This window comes from Echiichthys vipera (genome assembly GCF_963691815.1).
Source record: "Echiichthys vipera genome assembly, chromosome: 10".
Taxonomy (NCBI): domain Eukaryota; kingdom Metazoa; phylum Chordata; class Actinopteri; order Perciformes; family Trachinidae; genus Echiichthys; species Echiichthys vipera.
In genome coordinates this window covers 12,084,429-12,109,736 of record NC_139835.1, presented here as the reverse complement: position 1 = coordinate 12,109,736, position 25,308 = coordinate 12,084,429, and the positions used below count along the sequence as shown (strand labels likewise).

Below are 25,308 nucleotides of genomic sequence, written 5' to 3'. Positions count from 1 at the left end.
TTCCAAATCATAGACAACAGTGGTTGCAGTTGTCAGGATCTGAACAGTCAGACCATGTGATTGTAATGTAAAGGGACATTAATTAATTTGCCTCACTTGTTTGAGTTTTTTTTTTTTTTCTGATTTCTGGCTTAAAAGACCACCGGTATAGCCATTTATTATGAGTGCTGGATCAAGTGGAACATCTTTTGTACAAAAACAAACAGAAAAGGGACTGCCAACAGGTTTCTCTTGATCAGTTAATCCAGAGGCTGTAAAGCAGCCAGAGGTAAAAGGGCTTATGGGAAATCAGGTAATAATGTTCAAAAACAACAGCATAGCAGTGTGAGATAAAGACAAGCTTTTGTTGACACTAATTACACCAAAAGGTCACAGTTGATTTAACAGTGTTTGATAGTGCTGCATGTAGCACTTTTAATGTCACTGAGAAAAACCTGGTGAAAGCAATCTGTCAACAGCGCAATGTCTTAGCTGAATAACACTCTTTCTTCTCCATTTAATGCAAATGTCTGTGTGTGTCTGTGCATGTGCACATGCCTTCTTGCTGTGTTTGTGTGTCCAGTTTGGCGTTTGGGAACTGTAATGGCCTAGCGGTGGTGGACTACTTGCAGAAAACCATTCTGTTGTGTGTGTCGACACTGGATCTGTATGGAGCCGCAGACCCCTACCAGCGCCTTACCCGCTCCCCCCGCAGGAACAGACAGTCCACCTCAGGTAGCAGACACCTCTAGGATCCTGCCAGACACACATGCACGTACAGTATACCTGTACATACAACTAACACTCAGATGCACAATAATGTTGTCATTACATCCAGACTATCATCTATTATCTATTCTCCTGTCCTCTCTCTAACACTACTGCTGTTTCTTCTGTCTCCTTTCTCTATATCTCCTCTTCTGTTTAAGGTTAGACTGATCTATCAGGGAAATGTGATCTACCGTTTATGTGTAAACAAAATCAGTGATGCAGGTGGTTTTATTAAGTGTCTGATACAGTTAGTTCCATTTCTCAGAAGCCCTTAACTTGATAAGGTCAAGGGCTTCCTCTACACATTATTGGATATTTTGACCAGATCGCACACAAGGAGGAAATCTTTTATCATCATCATTCGTGGATTTTAGCTAAGCAAATTTACTGTAGGAACAATTTTAAGGTTCTTGTTTATAATGCAGTATGTAAGGTAGTTCAACTTCACTTCATCAGCTACAGCATTTAAGTTTGTGTTACACATTAATTTATCAGTAATAAAAATCCAATAATAAAAAAAATCATCAAGACAGAAAGAGTAGATGTGCTTTCTGCTTTACTCTTAGAGGGAAAACCATGTTTATCAAAATATTAATCATACACTTTAAAAAGTGCCTAGAGTGGGACTATTAGTAAACTTCCATAATTTCTTAGGTTTTAGTGGTAATGTTAAATAATCTAAAGGTTGTATCAGAGGCCTTTTTTATTACCTTGATATAACTCTGGTAAACATCAAACATGTGATTGAATTTGGAGTAAGTTGACTTGAAAATGGCCAAATTGGCTTTTTGTAAGAAATATAGTCCAACAAGTAAAATCCAAATATATAGATATAAGCATTCAAAAACCTGTATCAGTCCAACTTTACTTATTTTCTCTCTTTGCTCTTTTTCTCTCACACAATGACATGCAAAAGACAAAAACACCTGTCCATCTCAGTATGCCTGTCACAGATCTGCACTATGATATGAAGTGCATGTTAACAGGCTGTGTATCATTCCATGTTGGCATTATTATGCATGTTGTCATTTGTTTCTCCCTGTCCTTCCTGTTTTTAGTCCTGCTTGAGCATACGTAGATCTGTGTTCAAAAGCCACAGAGGTCTCGTTTTACTTCCTGACCCCTGCCTCCTTTTTCTCTGCTACTTATGTGGCTGGTGATGTTCTCTGAAGGCTCTTATTTATACTTAATGTGAAGATATTCAGCCACATCGCACAGAAAATATTGCCTTAAAGACTAGCACCTTTTTATTTGACCCTACAATGACCTTTTCATTTGAGAGCATAGCAGCTGCAGTGGTTAAATATTTTAGATGTCCAAGTGTAGCTGAGAATACCTTCATAGGTATTTAGAATTGGGTGAATGGGATATAAGGGATGATGACTTTGAGCTTTAGAACCCACTTCCTTTTATCTCACTTTTCTACTACCACAGCACAGAAAGTTTGTCTGTGTGGGGTCTTTAACATCAATTTGGAGATTTGGAGGAAAAATAAAAATGATAAAGTATGCTCTTTTCCTGTACCCCAGGTGGTGGTTTTATGATCTTTAGCACTTTCCATGCTGGTGTTTATTTAATATTGAAGACAAAAAGGCCAAAGCACATATATGAGACTTATTCCAACTTAGAACATAGTTTTTCTGTCCTTCACACAACATTTTTTAGCTGTTGTCGCCACACATATGTTTATGTGTATACTATGTATATATATATATATATATATATATATATATATATATATATATATTATATATGTCAATTAAATTAAGTATTCATTTCATAATTGATCATTCTACTGTAGGTGTGTTTCTTTAGTAATAGAGTAATGCATTGATATCATATTAGGACGTTATGGCAAGAAGAATATAAACAACTGCACAGTGATGCAAATATTTGATGCAACAACAGATTTATTGAGAGGCATCTGGCTACAGCCACCACTCAGGCAGGAATTGCACACAAAAAATACAAAATAAAACCTTAGTGACACTTCAGGTGAAGCACACTTTTACATGGGATGCACACATTGAATCAGAGTTAAATATGCATAAACTTAGACCAGCCGATTCGAGCTTTATCAGTTGTTATCACTACCAAAGATATTAGGCAGTATGGCCCTTCTCTACGTGCTAGTTGCCTCATAAGGCCATTATCATATATTGTAATTCTAAACTGGATCAGTTACCAACGTAGCTGTAAACGGCATACCCACAGTGCTGTGTGTTGATGTATCACGGTAGAAAATGATAAAGAATCATCAGATTGGCATGGTGGTCAGAAATCCATAGTATTTCCCACGGGAAACCCAAGTTCGCATTCAGTGTGAGATGATGGCTTTTTAAGTTAACTTTCTTCCAAGGGCTCTTTAAGTTTTTAATCCAAACCACATATTTCATTGCCTAAACCTAAAGAAATAACATCAGTTTTGTTGGAATTCATAATGTGACCCAGACTCTTAAAAAGTGACGCCAAGGGGGGATAACAGCAACCGTTATCAAATCAAAATCAAATCAAACTTTTTTTATGTAGCACTTTTCATACACATTAAAGGCAACACAAAGGGCTTTACAGAATAAAAACAAAACAAAAAGAAAACAAACAATAGCAACCCTGATGTTCATGTTTAATTTTGGCAGAATAAATAAACATGTTGAAATAAAGTGCTGATAGTCGGCTTTACGTTGCCCCACTTACATACCAACATTATGTGCTACACAGAGGAAAGTAAAATCAATATACTGTATGTAGTGCAGGACTTGTTGTTAATTGTCAATTGTTCATTAATATACGGTATGTCTGCGAAAAAGATCGCTGCACCTGAAACTGTCAGTACAATTGTATTTTGTATTTTTTATGTGCATTTCCTGCCTGTGATTGGCGCTGCCTCAGAGCGGCGGCTGCAGCCAGATGCTCATGGATTTATTTAATGCTGCTTTGTAAGTAATGTTATGTTGCCTGCTAGCACAGTAGTTTACTTCATGTGCAAATGACCGATCACGTCAGCGTTCCTTGGGTCTGCAGCAGTAGTGGTATATATTGTCTGTCTCCCCTGACACTAACCAGGTTGCTGCTTGCTCTCACTTTCTTTTCCACTCTAAGCCTGTGTGTTCTTCTCTCTCCCCCTTTTTCCTCCCCTCCCCTCCCTTCCCTCCATCCTAAAATGTCTTAACTCCATCTAACCTTCCTCTCTTACTTTACTGTCACATTCTTTCTTTAATTTTGAACTTGCTTTCTCCTCCTCTCCTTTTCTTCTGTCCAAACTACTCATACATCCCTTTACCACCGCTTTCTCTTTCTCAACTTTACTCTCTCATCTCTCCCTGCTCTGAAACTCTACTCACGATTATCACTCTCTATTCCTGCCCACCATCCTCCCCACTCCTTCTTCTCCTCCAACCTTTTGGTGACTCTGTGGCTGCTGATGTGGGCATGTGGGCCTGCCTGACAGAGTTTTGCATGCGTGGCCTGTCTAACTTTTATTCAGATTCAAAGAAAAGGATCCGTACATCCTATCAGAGTAAGTCGGGCCTTCCTAAAGGCTGGGGGACTCTGTGTTTGTGTGCGGTTGGGGGTTGGGGCAGTGTTGTGGTGGAACATACTAGACAACAAGGTTGGGATGTGGACTGAAAGCAAAGGGACAAACCAAAGAGGTGATTGGAATGAAAGTGGTTGTTTTATATCTATAGTTTGCCATATAAATCAGAACTGCCCTATTCCAGTCATGTCCAATGGTATGTCCTTTGCAGAGAGTCACTCCTTTGACTCTGTTAAGTAAGGGCAGTTATAAATATTATATTATCTATGTGATGTATATTTTAACTGAAGATAAAGCCTTCTCATCCAATGGGCCTAGTGAAACTAAAACATGTGCTTTTGGTTGATGATTGCAAAGAGGTTCTTAATTTTATATGAAAATAAATCTTTAATCAGAGTCCCTTTCCATGTCTTCAATCATTTGTAAAACCATGACCAATGATTGAAGGAAGTTTGAATGAAGAAGTTTTGCTGGAAACGTTTACTGAATAGAAATAATTAAATTAATTAAAAAAATGTAACTGTGACGACTCAGTGAGGCTGCTAAAAGTACTAATGAACGCAGTTTAAATGCCCCACTTTTATAATCAGACTAAAATGAACAACAATTAGACATTTCAGCATTTGCTGTGGTGTTTGTTTGTTTTTTTAAAGGGAGTAGGTATGACTTCTCATTCTGGCCTGAACTTGGTGCATGTGATCAGATTCGATCATATCCTGATCAGATCTGTTTGTTCTGTTTTGTATTTTGATTGCATATGCCACTTTATCATGAGATTTGCACTACATACTGTAGATGCTTAATTATTGCCATGTTGACATTTTAATGCAATCTGGTTGGAAATTCTGAATAAAGGTTTGTATACATTGAACAGATTGTAGTGCAGGTCACATTAGGTTTCAGTCACTCTGCTCCTGGAAGACAAAAATTAATCCCAAGCAACATTTACAGTAAATGTAAATAGAATACGTCAAATATTAGTAAAAATGTTAAAATCCCATGAATAAAACCTTCATAGATAATTACATACTAAAGATTGTTGAACCTTGAAGAACTGTGCTCTTTTTTGGGGCTCTGTGTGGCTGATATCAACCAAGTTGACTTCTGTTAAATGTGTACGACTGAAGGTAAGAATAATCTGACAGATTGTGCATTCTACTTTTTTTCCTCTCGGCTGCCACTGGCTCCGGCAGGTCTTACTGAACTCTCGGACAACCAGCAGTCAATGGACATGGAGAGAAGCAAGTCACCCACCTCAGGTAATCTGCTAACACACACACTACCAAGTCCACCTTCTCTGTATGGAAATGTATTTTGTGATTGGCACTGTGAAGTTTTGCTTGGATGCCATTGTCTTTAATGTGAGCTATACCTACAGTATACCTACAGCCTGTGGACTCCTCACCTACCACCAGAGCATCTTCACCTGATGAAAAAGGCAGTTGTTAAGAATGGCAACTCATGTTTGAAGTTGTAGTATGGACGGATTACATTTAAGTTTTGACATGCTGAAAATTCCTCCAGTAGAAAGTTGTTGGTGAGAAAATGTATTGTATTTGTCTAGCAGCTTCATAGCAGTATACTATGGCTCATATGGTGCATTTTGTCACAGCTTCCAGCTGGTTTTCCTTTATTACTGTGTTGTTAAATTATATCACAAAGGTAAGCCAGTGAAAATACTACATTTTTCATTTGTTCTACCTTTTTTCTTGATCTGTCTTTGACTTTTCTTATTTGGCCAACTTATTCTTATCTTAGACTGAGTAATACGTCCTGACATTGTTTTGAAGGACCAGAGACAGCACAGCTGTAGTCAGCAGCTCATGTTTGCAGAAACAGAGTGTAAAATACAAAGAAAGCAAAGCATAGCATAGTGATGACTAAAGAGAGCAGGCCCAATAACATGCATACTGTAGGGTGTTTTCACACCTGCCTTGTTTAGTTTGGTTGAAACCAACCCTGGAGCATTTACCCCCTTTGTGCGATTCGTCTGGGAAGGTCACACTCAATTGTGGACCACACCAACTGGACTGAGACCACCTCCTCAGGTTAGAATGTGATTTGACCTTGATCCGACCCAACTACCAGGTGTATTCCCCAAGTTTGAGCTAACCGACGCAGAAGAGCATGCAGATGTAGCCACTTGTGTTGTAGTGGCAGCAGCTGGCCGAAGAATTGCACAGCAATGAAAATATGCAGTCCTGCTCTGGACACATCTGACCAATAAGCGGAAAGGATGTTCTTTGGTGGTTCATTTGAATTTTCCTCTGTGGGAAAAAAACAGAACCAAGAAGAAAACGGTCCAAGTTTACTAACTCCTCTACTGAATCGGAGCAGAGCAGAAACTATAAATGCAAAAACACCCCTAAACCAATGTCAATAAAGGAGCTGGCATCAATGGTGATGACCTGCAATTGATAACGTGGCAGTAACCTGCATCATTTCATATAATCATGGCTTAAATATCTGACATCAGGAGAGTTCTTACAGCTGGTTAAATTATTTATTTGTATCATCTATAATATATTGTGAAAACCTCCTGTGCACTGCTTTCAGGAGTTGCTGGCATGTAAGTGTGTAGCAGTGCTTGACTAGCATTAAATGCTACAGGATGTATAATGAAATAGACATGCTTCTTTAGAGGGGAATGGTGTGATGAAGCATATAATGTAAATAACTTTAATATTTTTAGTTAATGTTATATTCATTATCATGTTGCATGCTTTGGTTTGAGTTCAAGAGATAAGCTGCAGTATGAGAGGATGGTGGCTCATAATCATAGATCAGGAGATAGTGTAATTGGTCCCTGGGCACTGAGTAAAGGTCAGATGCAATGGATTAGACTAATTCTCACATCAACATAGAAAAAATAACAAATCTAAAAAATGTTTATGCCCATTCTTTTCTATAGGCTCCAAAACAAAAAACTGCAGTTGTTTTATTGTCAGTGGAAGATGCATCCACCACGGTCTTCTGTTTTTCACTTAAGACGCTTAGCAGTCATATAACGTGGACCTTGGACTAAAAAACGTAGATATTTCACAATTTTAGAGCCGTTATTGTGAAACTGATATGATGCGCTCTGGATTCATGATTTGATGTGAGGCTGGGCTGTGTTTTAAGCCATGACATTGACAGTATGTTGAGGTTTGTGTGGCCTGAGATGGGGCAGATGAAAAGAGAGTGTGATTGAGATTGAAGAGCCAACCAGAGAAGAACCAGTATCATCACCAACACAGGCCTGATACATACAGTATTTCTGTCATACATCCCAGTGTTTTCCTTGATGGCAAATGTGTGCTTCTCAGATGGTTTTTGTCTACGAAACCTGCCAACAAACAGAGAATAATTCGACATCATTATCCAGTGATATATTCCTACATTTATCCTGAGGACTCTGTGAATACTGGGGCATGAGTGTGGTGCCACTGTGTGCAAACATTCCACTTGTTTGTGTCGTGTGTTTTACAGAGAACAACTTTGGGGATTTTTCCAGCAATAAGACACTCCATAAGATTCTGAAAAATAATTTGACAGGTTTCAGGCCACTACTGCTTCCCACTTACCATCGGGCAATGCAGCAGTGCTTTAACCCCTATCCTTGGATTGTGCCTACATGGGCCTCATGGCTCTGAGCCTTGGACTGACTCATCATCTAGCCCTTTAAGACAACATCCAGGACAGTTAGGGTTGGGTGAGCTCTACTTTAGGCCCAGGCAGCTCAGGTGTCCAGAGGGAGTTTGGGATAGAACCAAATCTGTTTAAGATGATGACTCGCTGTAGATGTGCTCTGGGCATGTCCAGCTGGGAGGAGACCCTGGGGCAGACCTTGAACACACTAGAGGGATTACATATGTCCCTTATGTCCTGAGAATGCCTCAGGTAAACCCAGTAATACCTGGAAGATATGGCAGGTGTCAATGATGCCTTGGTTGCTTTGCTTATCTTGCTGCTATCACAGTCCTTAGCCAGATAAACAGCTGCAAATAGATGGACCTATACATGGTACAGAGAACATGGTTGTGCTGCAGAACATCAGTCCAGAGCATCCCAGTTTGTTGAACTTGAGTCTTGATTTTCTATCCATCAGGACAACCTGAGGGCACAAGCTGAGGAATCAAATATTTGTATTATTCCAGTTGATGCCTATTCGCAGGTATTGCACAGACGTAAGCATGTTGTTGCCCAGTAGCATAGAAAGACCAACGCCCTTTATCCGCAGAAGGCTGAATGATGTGACTCAATGATGATTCAGTGAATCCCAAACCACTCTGTCAGGTACTGAGATTTTTGGAATTTTTAAAACATTTAGGAGGACTGTGTTACAAGCGAGCAATGTCATTACATTTCATCCATGAAGGCAAAAAGCTTCATTTTCATCTTTAAGCCAAATAAAATGGCCAATTGAATGGCAAAGCAGAAATATTTAACCCTTTCACTTCCTTCTCTTTTTCATCTTGCACTCGTGAAAAGAATGTCCATGTTTTTTTCAGTGGCTAATGAGTCTGTTCATGGGCCATACAAATTAACTTAACCGTGGAAAATATAGGAGATTTAGGTCCTTACCTGCACGGCCACAACAGGATCAAATGCAGTCTCACTTGCTGGAAATACTACGTTTGGTTTAGGTGTGTGTGTGTGTGTGTGGGGGGGGGGGGGGGGGGTGTGCCTGGGTAGAGCCTTCAGGGGCAGGATATGATGCGGATTACACCGCATCGATGAAGCCATTTTGTAATTGGGTCCATCACCCTTTCTTCAATTTGCCCGATAATTTTGGTGTCAACCCCTAGCGACTGAAGTTCTCCAATCTCCTATCCCTTTAGACACTGGACATTTCATTCCTGTCTTTTTGTAAATCATCCTTCTTCACCCTCTAAGGGTTTCTTCTTTTCCCGATTTTGGCCGCAGCGTGATAGAAACGCTGCATCAACACGCCCATTTTCTCTCTGTGGATACACCGGAGAATGAGAGGGTGCATTCACACTGGGCCCACGTGGATATTAAACTGTTCTTGTACTTTAAAGCTGGCAGGATAAACTCTGTGTCATTCCAGTCCGACATTTTTGTAGTGCATCTGCATCTGAAAGGAGGTCTAAATGTTTCTGTGAAAGACCTGTTGCAAGTCCTTGAGCTCCTATGTAACTTATTATGTTGTTTGTTTGTCTTTTTTTAATATTTTTTTTTAGTAACTGCACCCTACAATTGGTTGTCTTATCTTTCTGAGCTTGTCTTTATAAAAGCTGACCTTATTGTCTGTTCCTTTTCTTTGTACTCCCCAGTATTGCCTTTGAGCCTCACAGGGAAATTATAAGAACAGAACATCAAAACCAGGACCGTATGTGCTTTGCTGTCTTTCAGCATCACACTAGGACTAGCTCATGGTCATTCTGTTCCATTACAAGCCTGTCATTTGCTAATCAGAGAGATGGAAGAATTATGGAGAGACAGATGAAAAGCATAAAAACAGACACAGCACGACACAGTGTGATCAAGTGTCTGATTCACTTACCCAGAGTGGGGGAAACGGAAGGTTTGTGGAGCTGTTGTTTTGAGCTGAGTACAGTTTCAGAATTACAAATTTGCAATCAAGATGGAAATGCTAACAATGGTTAATAGCAGTGTGACCTAAATCTTCAATATTAATGCAAGAGTGATGCAAAATACATTTAAACTAGTTATTTCTGGAGACAAATGAGAACACAGCTGTGTTCTGCTTGATAAGCGAAGAGTTCATGGTTTGTCTCCTCCTGCTGAATATCAACTTCCACCTTCTCTATGGCCATTAGAGGTTGACTGGCTGCCCTTGGCACACCAGGTGCATTGTGTCTGTTCAAAGCCATATACAGACTGTGGACAGCTTATTAAGAAAGCCAGCCATCATCCTTAATCACACTGTGTGTCAATAACTGCAGTCATCCCTCCCCTCTCCTCCACACACCTGACCCTTTTCCTATCTTTATTTTTTCATTAGCCCCACTAATTGGTCCTTCTCCTGCCTGAAAGCTGTCTCCCTCCACATCCTTCACATTGTATTTTTTAGTATGTCTAAAGTGTGTTGTTTTGGTTTGGGGCTATGCATTACATTTCCTTTATGCCACATGTGACTGTAGCACAGCTTGCTTGATCAAGCCCAGTTGGGAGATGGTCTAACAAGCTGAGATGCCAGCGATCAGTGCATGACCTGGCAGGATATTTTTAGCAGTGAGCATGTCAGTGGAGAGAGGGAGGAGGTGATGGCTGAGACTTTACTTTGTGTCAAGCTAGTTTCACCTGCTCAGCTCCATGCAACTCAAGGTAGCTCATGAAAACTTTCTACCGCCAATTATTCAACTGTACCCTGCTGGTGCACTACCATTTACAGTACATAGAGTACACACAAACCTATGCATTACATGGCTACTCATAAAAAAGTATAGGTATAATGTTTAAGAAATTATATGAACAACTGTTTATGAAAAGCCTAAGAATGCTCAAATGTGTTACAGTTACTGTTTGTCATTCAGTATATCATTATGCACGTCATTTTACAGTTTATTGTGCCCTATCTATTCTGAATCAAGATTTAAAAAAATATTGTAATGTATTTAGGGTAGAAAATATTATCCTATACTAATATATATATATTGTAGTATTTTATATTATCGTGTAAACTGAATGCATGTAGAATACAGAGTCACAACGAACCAGTTTTTTTTCCACAAAAGCATATACAATAATAGGATATTTAATGATGTACTGATATTTATAATATTGTGTTAAATATTAGAGTAGCAATAAAAAGTTTAAACATTTCCCTTTAAACCTTAACAATATGTTGAAGCAGTCACAATGTGTGTATGTGTGGTTAGCGATGTAAACAGTAGCTCAAGAGGAGTCTTTCATGTTGGGATCTATTTTAAATTTGTGTATGGGCTGGTGTTGAGGCTCCAAGATCCAAGCATTGTCATAGTGTTTATCTCATATGAATGAACAAACATAATGTTTACGTACTTTGAGAGGTGCTGCAGGCGGGGTAGCAATAACGGCAACAGCCTGTCAGCAGTGCAAGTCCTCTGTCAGTGTTCCCACTGGTTCCAGTCAGTAACATTTCTGCTGTCAGAGGCTTTTCAGCCACAGCTTCAGGGTTCTGGGTAACAAACAAACCACATAAAGGAAAGACTGTCAGCACTGTGCTGTTGGGTTTGCCAAAGTTAGCTCTCATTGAGTTTCTGTTATGATCATGGCTGATGATGACAGGGTGATTAACATTTGTATTTGTCAAATATGAGGTATTTGACAGGGAACAAGTCAATTATTTATTGTCTGTTTGAAATACATGTATTGAATTTGTTAAAAAGCCTTGTTGGAACTGAAGTGAGGTAGTGCATTTTGAGTTAACGGAAAAAAATTGCCAAAATAAAATTGGAAGACCTGGGGCCTGTTTCACAAAGCAGGTTCAAAAAACTCTGAGTCTAACCCTGAACTCTGAGTTGATCTACTCTGAGATAGGAAACTCTGAGTTTTCGGTTCCAGAACAGCAGATTTGCATTAGGTTGATCAACTCAGAGTAGTTTGACCTGGAGTTAAGCGCGTGCACCACAAGTAAAAAAAGACAGCATCAATGGAGCCCTGATTCGACGAGTCACCATGGCAACGGGGAAGCGAAGGGCTACGCTACAACTGGAAATGGAAACATTAATGCGCTCATACGGAGAGTTTGAGCAGGTTTACACCGCTGCAGCAGCTAAAGAGAGGGAGACGGTGCTGGAGAACATTGCGGCTCGGGTCAGTGCATAAGTTTAAATGTAGTTCTGTTGCAATCACAGTAATATCACAGGGGGAACTGCATGAGTGGGAGCCTTTTAATTTATTTCATTTAAGTGCAACCCCGCGGCGGAGAAGCGCAGCTTAAGATGAAACATAAAAACATTTTTCAAACAGTTAAAACCTCTGCACAGTCTCATGGTGACACGCTCATTTTGAGCAGGTTTTACATCGTAAAGTAAATATTACCGTAAGTGGCTGTTTTTTATACAACATATCAATGTTGTATAAAAAACTCCCATTTGCAAAAAAAACGCAGCGCAACACACAATATCTGCTGTGATATGAGAGCATGACTGGTTGTTAATGTTGGAAATGTAAGGAGGGGTGAGATGGACTGTGACATGAAACGGTTTTGTGCCGTATTCAGCCCCCTCGCATTATAGGTGATATTCTGGATCAGAAGGCTATATAGGAGTAGTTAATATACCGGTAACCCAACTAAAAGCACACACTTTTGAACCTATGAATTGCAAGAAAAGCTGGAATTATATTTAGAAACGCTGAGTCAAATACATTCAACTTGCTCAAAAGATCCATTTCATTCATTTTGTAATTATGGCTGCAGCATATTAAGGACGTCTGATAATCATCTCCCGACGAATATTTAATTCTCTTTGCGAAATGCGTCACCTTCATTCACGGGATCGTTATCAAAATGACACGCCATGGTAGTGTAAATATTCACCACCTAATATAACTTCTAATGTAGGCCTACTGAATTACTTTTATACGTTGTATACAAAAACTCCCGTTTGCAAAAAACGCAGCGCAACACAGAATATCTGCTGTGATATGAAACGGTACCGCTCAAACAGAGAATTGCCTGGAAATGCAAGAACATCTATAATCAATAGTCTGATAATCATCTCCCGACGAATATATAATTCTCTGCGCAGTAATGCTGCAGCTTCATCCACGGGATTGTTATCAGAAGGACACGCCATGGTAGTGAAATAGTCGCCACCTAATATAACTTATAATGACTGATGTTTGCAGTGATTTTCTGAAAAAACAGACGGAACTATAGCAGAACTATACTTCGCCAAAACTCGCCTGCTGACTGAATGAATGAGGAAATTAAACACCGTGTGTGGCTGAAAGAGGGCGGGGACAGAGAGAAACTCAAGGTTTTCTGAGAAAAACCTGGTCCCGACCAGGTTAGTTTCAGAGAGCATGTTACCATGGTAACTGACCGAGAGTTTAAGTTACCTCCCTTTGTGAAACAGGCTAGAGTTACCCCTCTGTCTCTGGTTTGAGTTACCTCCCTTTGTGAAACGGAAAACTCAGAGTTTCCCTCATTTCAGGGTTAACATACTCAGAGTTTTCACTAAACCTGCTTTGTGAAACAGGCCCCTGTTCGGAGCTGGTGGAAGCACTAAGACAAACTTGACAAGTAATTGTGGTGTAGTAAAAGTAGTTGTAGCAGTAGTCATAGATGTAGAAGTGCTGTTGTTGTTGTTGTTGTTGTTGTTGTTGTTGTTGTTGTTGTTGTTGTGATAGAAATAGCTGTTCTTGTTAAAACTTTTGAGTATCATATTGCTGGTTTAAGAGTGTCTTTCCTACTAACCCTGTTGTTTTCATAACCTCTCAACTGGTTTCCTTCCTGTTACCTGCAAGTGTCTCTATTCCCCAGTTCACCCATTGTGTTTGTCTCTCCCCTGTTGCCCTGAAAAGTCTGTCTGTTCTGTTGGATCTCCTATTCCAGTTCATTACCCAACCTCCCTTCACAATGATCCACGCGTCCTGCCAGAGCCTGTGGCCAGTCTGAGAGCCAGCCACTGCAGTCCAGTCTTTTACTTGCTGGACAATGGTAAGAGGAGGGATGTCTCATGGATCTCAGCCTCTTCATGGACATCTGCTTGTGGTTTTTAGTGGATGGCAATAATGCAACAAAGATGGGTGTTGGGATTATGGGGTTGTTTTTGGACAGGTGGTTGGTTCGATGTTGCACCATGCATGCTAACTCTGCTTCCACACTGTGAGCAACACGATCAGAGGCACATTTGTGCCTTACAGAGCAAACAAAATATATCAGTCTAAAGCAAAGGAGATTTTTTAGCTTTCTTGTTTCCTCACGTGTCATGAAAAACAGATGTATATATCAGGTACAAAATGGACAAGAGGTTGATTACAACCATTCAACCTTCCATGTTTCATCACAACATTAATTTGAAAGGCTTAATGTCTAATAATAATAGGTGTACGATTAATCTGTCATCGGGGTTGATAGAAAATTTGAAACCAAGTCGCACTGGCTACCAACTTGACATGAAATTAAATTGAAAGTGATGTGAAAAAAAAAGAACAAATAAAAAAGTGTACGGCAGGGAGGTTAGAAGAGGGTTCTCATCCTTGTTGTTGCACTTGTGACTCCTACCATGTTGGTCAGCAGTTAGAGGCGTCAGTTGACTGTAGTACATTAGGGCTTTGGCATTCCAAACTGGGAGAAAACCAAATCAAACAAATAAGCAATATACATATCAAAAAAATCACTATGGATATTTTAAAAATACAACAAAACACAATAAATAATCAAAATGTTCTAGGTGCAGTTCACTACACAAATGCAATCGAACCCTGTCGGGCCACGATCGGTCACAACAGAATGACCCATTAACCAAGTTGCTTGCAGTGTAAACAAGCTGAAAGGAGCTGTGTTTCTAGGAGTAGACTGTCTGTTGCTTCCTTGTCAATGTGCCCCATGCCTTTGTGCGACTGCTGGTGTTGCATTATGTCCCTGCCCCAGCTGCAGGGGGAGTAGACACTGTGTTGTTTGTTGTATGTGCCAGATCTGAGCTTTGAACTTCGATCATCATTCTGCAATACTGCAAGCCAGACGGGCTTGGGAATTCGTCAGTGCCTCCAGTGCTTCATTCTATGTAACGTCAATCATTGTGCCTCCATTGGAACACACTCACACATCTTTATCACTAAAAGGCAACATGCTACTTTAACAGACCGACACTCGGTACTCTGTCATTGTATCGTTCTAACAGTGTTTCAATAATCCCGCAATCTCATCTTGTTGTCATCTCGGCTAACATTCATCACTGTTTCGTCTCTAACTAACTAACTGCATGGTGCACACTAAGTGGCCCGCTGTGGCGCTGATAAATAGAACTTCAGCTTGTGTTGTGCGTTTATCAGTGTTGTGGCCTGATCGAGTCCAACATTAGCCCCATTTGTGACCTTAGCACATAAAGTTCTCCTTTGCAAAACTCGGGGGGACAAAGTGCTCAAGCCGTTAATGGATTGATTTTAGAGATATTCAAGCTCCACAAAGGAGGAAGTCTGGTGATCCCCTGATTTTTCATCTAGCGCCACCATGAGGTTGACATGTGGTTTTGAGTGAAATATCTATAGCTATTGGATGGCAAATGTTAGCCTGCTAACAAGCTAAACTGAGATGATGAAACTTTAAACGTACTAAACAGCAGCACATTAGTATTGTCACTATGATGCACATACAGCATGATGCAACACCTCACAGAGCTGCCAGCATGAATTCTTAGGCCTGTTTACCTTTTAATCTAACAGCAGGTTTCATCTTCAAAGGTATTGATCTTGCTGGCATCTATTGTATGCCAGATAGGGTAAAAGATGATTGTTTGTATCCATGGATGTATAAATAAACCTAGTTATAACTTTATGTGCAGAGTCTTGTTCATTCCTAAGAAAGTAGCTCAGTGGTGCATGAAGACAGAATGGGACCGAATGAATCAAATGCTAATATTAATTTTGCGAGTGTTGTGATGCCCGAAAAAGATTATCCACGGATTAACGGACATCTCGTTCCCCATGTAAGTCAATGGGAAAAAGTATTTTTGAACCCCATGGCATCACATGACTGACACAAGAGTTGCAATTCAGCCGTTTGGCCACTATCCAATTGTGCCCAGAGGCATCTTGCTCTACACCGCTGATAACGCCCCTTGGAAATCAAAAATTAACTAAGAGGGCCCAGACTAATTCACATTTGCGATTAGTCTGATGATGATGCCAGTGTACATGTAAACATGTTCTAGTTGAAAGCCAAAATAAATTTATAAACGTGAAAATGGCCATAATATGGGACCTTTAAAGTTGTACTATTGAGATATGTTGTTTCTAGCAGCCTTTTTGGCGGTAAGATGTAAATGCAGGTGAGCCTGTTCTTTCAAAGCCCTCCATCTTGTCACGTTCATGGTCACAGTGTGTTGACCTTTTTTTTGCTCTTTTTTCAAACTTTATTGACACACATTAACCTCTCTACGTCCAGTCCATCCCCTATATGTTACCCTCTTAAATTTGTATACACACATGTTCCTATTACACTACTGCCCTTACTACAAGCATGACTCAGAAGTAGGAGGTTCACGATTTCCCAATTACACATAAACGCAGTATTACCATTAGTGACATTTGGGCCTGCAGACCAACCGCTGTCAGCAGCATCACTAACATGGCGGCTTATTTACATCTAGCCCACAGACACAGATTTTACTCAGCAAAAAGTAAAAGTGCTTTCATTAGTGCCATATGATCAATCACCATTGTTTTAACTCACTATTTGATAGATAGTAACTTAACAGAGTTAAATAGATGAAATTTAAAAGGTTTCAACTGGGAAAACATTTTATCATTTCAGATACACAGTAGCCATCTGTGGATTCACAAAACACTTTTCAAGGGGCAACACATGGCTGAATAGCTGAATGAAATTGAAAAAAAATTCCCTTGGTTTGCATAGGGGAATCAAATGTGACCAAATCACAGAGTAACTTACGGACTGCTGAGGTCACATTTGGGGCAGATTTGAAGTGTTTTAATATTGTCACAGATACGAAAATATAATACCAACTTGGAATAAAAAGGTATACCAGCTATGAAAAGAAGGCACAAACATGCTAGAACATAATGATAGTAATAATATGTGGTGTTCCTTAACTGACCAAAGTCAGCACGTAGGGTCAGTGAGCATGTAGTAAAAAGCGGGACCGTAGCTGCAATGAATGTAATTAAATGATGAATTGAATGAATTCCACCCAATTATACAATTTATTTTAGTCAAAATAAAGTATTGTATAAGGTTTTTATAAAACAGCCACTGAGCTCTCAAACAGAGGAACATCTGTTTGTAACAGGTTTAGTATGAAACATTGTATCCCTAATTGCACATTTTTTTTGCTTGCAGCAGCATCTGGTCACTGCGGTTCATTATGAAAACACACACACACACACACACACACAGCGCTATTATGTCATTAGCAACACTAATCAGACAGGCTTACTTGTTCCTGAAAAAAATGGAAACAGAAATTCATTGATTGAGAAATTCAATTAGAGCACCATAACACCCCAATTTCCTCTGCAATGAAGGAAATATATTGTTCCTCAAAATGACCTTTTATGCTAAGCAGCCTACATGATCCTTCACAGCTAATAAATGGAATAAACTGCATTACAGTAGATTAAAACAAAGTTATACAATTTCTTCCAATAGGTCCAATGTTCTGTGCTATACTCATTTTATGGTACTCTATAGCAGAAGGACTGAAACCTTGAGTCAACCTTTTTTTCAAATAAATCATGTAGTTGGTCAGAATTACCAATACTGCAAATTCAGGATCCTGCTGTTTTCCCCAGGGTCATGAAATTTATCAATCACCATGTAAACACCATTCTGTGTCTTCCACATGTCAAGTTAATCATTCAACACAAAGAAACAATGAAATATTGCCTTCTTTTTGAGGGGGAAACTGACTCATAACATCTCAAGTTGGACCTTTGCAGTTCTCTACTTACTGCAAAATGCTTGCAAAATGTTTTAACAAGTTATTTTTTTGCCTTCAGTGTCTGACTGTGGTTTTTATATTGACACCCTGTGGTGTCACCCTGTTTATTTATGCTTCCATGTCAGACATCCCAGGCCTTAGAAAATCTGATTTCACTTGGACATTTGAAATTTTATGCAAAACTCATGTACTTCAGCAAAGTCCTTTGACAGGGTTAATCAGATTTTTGAGATGCAAAGGATGGGACTCAAGTCTGACATCCAGAGTAAATTAAGTTATTCTTGCCTTGTTGCAGTCCAACAAGACTACGCTGAGAATGTGGATAACTTGGAGTGTAAAGTTTTATTGATCTTGTAGAGATAGCTGGGAACACTGGCCTGGGACAACAACAGAGCATGCATTTTGAAATATGCCTGCTGTGTGTAACTGTACCAATTTGCATGGTCTGGTTCTTTGTTCATTTGAGTGATTTCCATTTTGTTTGGTTTGAGTTTTTTTGCACTTTTGTTTTTCATTGTTTGACTAAGATTACTCCTACTTTATTTTTTTTTTATGATTTATTTGTTTATTCTATTATTTGAAGGGATTAACGGGTGCTTTGTTTCCTATTCTTTTGTTTCAGTAAAGGGACCCGGCAGAAAGTTAAGTCTGCCAACAGATCTTAAGACTGATCTTGGTACGGTAGGCGAAAGCCAGCAGTTTCACTTAATTTCCTTTCAGTCATTTTGTTTCTGCTTTATCATATTTCCTAGGCTTTTATGTTGCTTAAATCGTTTTTATTCTCACTCAAACATTCTTCTTTCAGTTTCCTTGTCAATCTCTCCTCCTGTCCAACCAGACTGTCGGACTGAAGTGTTTGTCCATTTTTGCCCCTTAATGTATTTTGATTTGATTTAAATCTTCTGTATGTGTTTCTTCTACATTTTGCAAGTGTTTATAAAGGTGATTTGTAACTCATGCTCATATTTAAATTTGAGGTTTTCTATCACTTTATCATGATTGGACCATCCTCTGATTTCCTCCAGCCTTGCTCTACAGTGATTGGATCACTCGCTACCTCTCTCATTGTAGCTGGATCATTTCTCTCAACAGTCTTTTCTACATTTTGACTGGATCATCTGCATTACAGATACTGACCGCCCCCACCTCATACATTTACTGCTGTACATCACAATTTCAAGTTTCCCTTTGCTCTGCTTCTGCAGACTGCTGCTTCACACATGCTGTCCCCTTTAAAACTTGTGCTTCTTTCACACAGTGCCTACTAATTCCTGTGATTTGCCTCATTTATGACCCTTCTTTTTCTGACAGGTATAAAAAAATGCTTTTATTTTGACAATCCTGTTTTATATTTAGTTAAATCAATAATGACAGTGAGAGCATTAACCCAAATTTGAAAATCCAACTTTGAAAATAACTACCTTAAACTCAGTTGCGTCGTTGTCGAACATTTTAAGCTCATTCGATTTTCTGATATTGAAACATGCCCTTGAAGAGCTTTGTGTTGGTGTAGTAAAAATCAGAAATACTTATGTTTTACCTTACCACGGCGACAATATGAACAGATTTGGGTTATGACATGGGTAAATTATTATTTCATCAGAACAGTCCGTTACAGAGAGTATTACGTGTGTGTGTGTATGCGTGTGTGTGTGCGTGCGTGTGTGCGTGCGTGTGTGCGTGCGTGCGCACTTGATGCATGAGTGCAATCCGTGCAGGCAAATGGCTGATTTTCTGCTTGTCTGTTTGAAATTTCCAGTTACAAAACATTAAGACAGATACACAGCGGGATGACCTCACATGTCTCTGTTATTAGCTGGTCCAATATAACCTGCAGTTTTCAAAGCCTGCATTGCCTCGGTTCGTCCTGCTGTGAAACTGAGCGAGTTATGCACGCGGACGGGGTGGCACCCCAGAGTTTTTCATCTTCACTTTGAAAATGAATAATTTTTGCATCAACTGGCAGAACAGGAGACTTAGAGTGGCTGTGACAGACATATGACTAGTGCAATATACTAAGGGGATAGTGACAATGGAACACTGTAGTGTTTTTACTCATTAGCACAATGCTAATTATCCTTGTGCTTCATGGGTCTCTACATAACAGAATGTCAGAGGCCCGTACTGTTTCAAGTTTAATTTTACCCACACAGGAATGTTTTATCTACTTGTCTCAAGACAAGTGAGAATGAAAGTACTCAGGTGGTAGGAATCATGCTGTTAATTACGACTGTCTTGGCAGCATTTCTGTCTTGCTGCCTAAACTGCCGGAAACAAACAAGTGCAGAGTGCACCTAATCCACACAATCAGCTTGTCTTTGTCTAATTATTAGGTTTGGCTCTAAACAAATGATTTTGCCCACACACACAAGAACTACTGTACATTAAGTTAAAAAAATAATTTATTCCCAGAGGGGAGGTCATATAAGGATACGATTCCAGAAAGGAAGGGTTTCTTGTCACAACCATCTGTAGATGATTGCTGTATTTCTTTGATCTGCACTTGCCATAGCCTGTAATGTCACAAGATATAACCTGTTTCTGTTGGGGGGAAAAGCATCAATTCAAAAAGGGAAAAAAACACAAAGTGGAGATGAAACCAGCCTGTGTTTCTTTTTCTTTTCATTCTCTTTCCTGGCACAGTCCAGTTGAAATTGCACTTACCGGTTGCCTCTGCTTTTTGCTCTCTTGCCCCAGCATCACTTTCTCCTCCCTGCTCATACTTACTTCAAACACTCTCCAGCCTTTTGTCACTAACTCTCGCTTTCCCGTTCTCCCTCACCACCATCTTTCTCGTTGACAATCGGATTTTTAACATCGCCTTGCTCCTTTCACACTGCAAAAATATCCATCTTCATAAGTCATAGTACTGAGTCATTAAGTGCAACTTGTAAACAGACAGCAAAATCTCCAAATAGGGGGTGAAAACTCAAGCTATTTCCTATTCATGACATATGAAGATGGATTTTGCAGCAGTGGATGTGAATATGTTTGAAAGTTTTTTTTCCTCCTTGTATTGTTTGCTAATGCTTTGCCGTTGTTACAGATCATGTCAATGGACATTGCACTAGCCCCACCTCCCAGCCCTGCTCGGCAGGGAAGCCTCGTGTCCCGATGGGTCCCGAGGGGCCACGGCTTACCCGCAGAGGCCCTGGCCGACCGCCCTTCCGCAAGGCCCAGTCCGCTGCTTGCATGGAGATCTCTTTGCCTGTGTCCCACACTGAAGGTGTGTGCTTGTCTTCCCAACTCCCTTCCCTAAACCCATGTAACATACCCTCCCAACAAGTGCATGCCTTCCTCCCACCCTCGGGTAAGTGAAATAAAACCTGATACATAGCTAACACAAGACAAGCGTATGCTAATGCAAGTTAGCAGCATGAAAACATGCCGACAGTGAACGGTTTGCAGATAAGGTGACTGACTGACTTTGTTGAAGCGCTTCCATAAAGTGGAGTTTGGAAGGTGGTGTCTTTTTTTAGCCTTTCAAAAACAAAAAAAACACCAGAGCGGAAGTGAAAGTAATTTGAATAAACAACACAATCTGTCTGCTCTAACTTAAGGAACTGTTAGCATGCCCAAATAAGTTAATACTTGCAGTAACAAGTGCATATTTTCTCTGAGACCTATTTGTACAAGATTCATGTTATAAAATGAATCAGCTGGAAACATTAAAAAGTTAACAGAGAAACATTTTCAACCAGCTCCCAGACCTAATGTTAGTTCAATAAGCTAGCTAGCTACAGCTGATACAATCTGACAGTGTTTCTAATGGGGCTTTTAAGTGGGGGCAACAGAATATTAAGTCTCAACCCCTATGGCCCCACTAACTAAACTGTCTATTGGTATCATAGGAAACTCAGCGACTTAATTCCGTTCATATATATATTTCGTTCATTGGCATGCTAGTTTGTTGGGAAGGGGACTAAATAACACTATTTTTAATGTAAATTTTAACTGGTGATCAGCCAGCAGGTATTTAGAGCTATTTACCAGATCAACGTGATGACTATTACTGCTGTATGTTTACACCAATGCCAACTACTTCTTCATGTGTAGTTGTTTTGGTAGTGTTTAGTAGTTGTTTGTTTAAACCTATAACTCTGCAACTTGCATTAGCATCACCTTACAACATTTGGACTACAGGTTCTGCTTCTCTTGAATGCAAGAAACGACCCTTGCATTGTGTCCCTTAACATTGTTGCTTGTGTCGACCATGTCCTAAGCCTGAAAGCTGGTGTATTATTATGTGCTTTAACCAATTCATTTTTACTTCTGCAGTTTATTTCTCCGCCGCATCAAAAGTGACATCCATTTAACTTAAAAGCACACAATGTTAATAAAGTGTGGACACCACTCCCCACTTTCTCATGATCTGCAAACTTTGAGTCAAGGGAAGCATTTCTGTCTCTTTTTAGTTTTTGATTGGAAGTGAGCAAATACAATGTCTTCAAAATGCAGTTACCAGTTTTTTTTTGTTTTTTTTGCTGTTTCATTTTTCAAATAGCCCATTTCAATACGCAAACCAATAAAAGAGGTGACAACCTTTCAAGCATGGTCTGCACTCGACATTTTGACATTCTCATTGACAAATCTGACATTCATTTCCTGCCCTTTAACCCCTTTAATCACACCCTGACATTGACCTGCACCATCTACACATTGATCTACCCCGGAGGCTGTGTGTGTGTGTGTGTGTGTATGTGTGTGTGTGTGTGTGTGCGTGCGTGTGTGTTTACATACTCCTTTGTGTGTGTGATAGAAAGGGAATGTGTGCATTTGTGGGTGTAAATATTTTTGTTTCTATGTGTGTGCGACAGCAGCAGGGGTTTCACTGCTTTTATAGCTGGTGTATTTCTATAATACCAACAGTTAATCTGAATTAAGACAAACGCACTCGGAAGGCCTTGATAAAATGTTTTCCTAATTTTCAACATCTCGTCCTTGACGATTTGATTACTATCTTAAAATAAATGTGGTTCATGTTTTAGGCTTGTTGTTGGGTATATTTTGCCATTCTTCCCTCAAACAAAGTGAAAGCCAAAGCAAAAATAAAAAAGCAGATACAAGAATCTGCTCTCAAGTGAGGACTTATAATGACACTCCCAGCAGCATTATTTTCAGATATTGACCTCAGAACTGACATAGAAAAATGGCCTGCATCAGGATTGTACTGTACATCAACATTTAATCAACATGAAATCTTGCACTTAGTCTGTCGCTGTCAGGCGAATAAACAACATCCTCCCACTCAGACAAAAATGAGACATACCCCTCTTTCATCTTAGCAGGATTCCTGACATTCTCTTGTCAAGTTGAACATTTTATTTGTCTCTCTTGCTCTCTAAATTTTATTAAAGGCAAAAAAGCCACACCAACATATCGCTAGGCATTTTTTGTATGATTTTAAGTCTTTAAAAAGAGTCACGTTGCTGAGTGATCTTCAGAGGGTGTTAGGAATAAAATGGCCAAAGAGACTGCAGGTTAAGGAAGTGGATAATTGATAAAAATAAAAAAAATTACAGACATGATGATTGACCCTGGAGGCAGAGAAGCTGTTAAACACTGCAGTGCTCTTAATTTATAGTGTGGATAGTAAAAATGGACTTTGCCTCCTTATAGCAGCAGATTGTCATGCAGAATATAGTATGTGAGAAGATGCCCATGTAAGTCGTCATGATCATCAAATTATAGACCCCGCTATCCACAAAATCATGCAGGTTTCTCAGCATTATAAAAATTCCTTGAAATGTTGGCAATGAGAAAAACAGTTTCCCAGGCCGGGACTATTATCACTAGTATCACATGGCGAAGGGAATAGCGAGTAAAGTTAGCAAGCGCTAACAGTTTGCTTATTCACAAACGTCTTGGAAAGGCATGGTTAATAACGTATGGCTTTCGAACAGTAATCGTAAAAAAAACAAATTTATTTGTATGTATTATTTATTTATATAGCACCTTTCATTCACAGGGTGTAACTCAATGTTCTTTACAATGAAGTGAAGAAAAAAGGAATAAATAAAAACAGGTGCAGATACTACATGATAGAATAGAATAGAAATGCTTCATTGATCCCAGGATTCAATTCTTGGACATAAATAAAAAGAAAAATCACAACAATGAACCATAACACTGAACAGTATAAATAATGAATGAAATAGAATGAGAAATATATAAATGTTTATACATTATGCTGAAGAAAAAAATAACTCTCAACTACAAACTCTATGTACTGTAAAAGTAAAAGTAAAAACCAAGCAATCAAATGAATAACAAACAAGAGGCAGTGAATAGCAAGAAATGGTATGCTAAGAACATTATGTGAAATGCAAAAAAAAGAATAAGAAAAGGCTTGAGAACAATAAAACATGTAAAAGAAAATAATAAATCAAAAGAAGAGTGACAGTTAATCACTTGAATCAGTTCCATTAAAGCAGTGCTTTTCAGTTGTTGTTTAAACATATTCACAGATCATGATCTCTTATAGGCTTGGATGAAAAATTAATAAATTAATTATTAAATGGCTCAAGAGAGAGGCAGACCCTAGCCGCGCTGGATTAAGACTCTGCACCAAAACGTTTCACAAAGTTAACATGGGGGAAGCGGCTCTGGTCAACAGGGAAAAAATCATCATGACAATCAAAAGGCCTCAACTCAAACAGATGGACCTGCACGTCCTGATTTGGAATGGCCTCATTATTGCACCCTATGATCGTTATATTGCCCCACCTAATTTAAATTTCTTAAATTAAGTCATGAAAATTGGCTCAATATTATTGAAAAGTTATAAAAATGCATTGGTTTAAATTGTGTGGGAACCCTGATTATGTTGCTGATTTATAAACCTGGTGCACCACCAGCATAGTGCTGAGGCATCATACATATTTAAACTTGTCTGTCCCTAAGGAGAGAACACTTCTGGAAGGCTCTGAATGTGCAGGTCCCTCACTCATGGTCCAGTCTGTATTTTCTTTTCGGGCTCTGTCAGATTATCAGAAAGTCTCCGTCAGGTCGCGGCAGGCTAAGCTCTCCGTAGAAGACTCAACACTGTGACAAAATGCACACACATCAGACAAAAAGGAACACACAATGGTTGCAAATCTTGGCAGTTGGAAGTAAGAGCATGCTCCTTGATATCTGTGTAGTGCTATGAAGTAAAGATTTTTTTCATGCTGATGCAAAGTATTTATGCTAAATAATGAACAGGATAGGTGCAGTGCTGTTGTCACAGTTGACCCTTTTGCACCAATTCTGAAATTAGAATTCACACTTTCATCTTCACCGACTTCATTATACAACACTGACCTGAAGCTGAGAGGGAAGGAGTGTTTCATTAGCATAAATTGGATGTTTTATTAAAATGTCTGCCTGGGCTACAGCTGCATTACAAACCAAACCGATGCAGACGAATGTGGAAATCACTCTTTTCCAGAGTTGATTCAATAT

The 25,308-nt window shown here is 39.4% G+C and overlaps 1 protein-coding gene across 1 annotated transcript in view; it reads left to right on the top strand.

The window, feature by feature from the left end:
• Window positions 1-25,308, top strand: part of stxbp5l (syntaxin binding protein 5L) — a gene marked incomplete at both ends in the record, with an annotated part of 158,317 nt that overhangs the window by 122,876 nt on the left and 10,133 nt on the right. Inside the window, 6 exons of the mRNA XM_083920978.1 lie at window positions 563-714; window positions 4,199-4,267; window positions 5,479-5,544; window positions 13,797-13,901; window positions 18,488-18,541; window positions 20,912-21,091. Of these exons, the coding sequence (XP_083777104.1) occupies window positions 563-714; window positions 4,199-4,267; window positions 5,479-5,544; window positions 13,797-13,901; window positions 18,488-18,541; window positions 20,912-21,091 (626 nt within the window). The remainder of the gene's footprint in view (window positions 1-562; window positions 715-4,198; window positions 4,268-5,478; window positions 5,545-13,796; window positions 13,902-18,487; window positions 18,542-20,911; window positions 21,092-25,308) is intronic.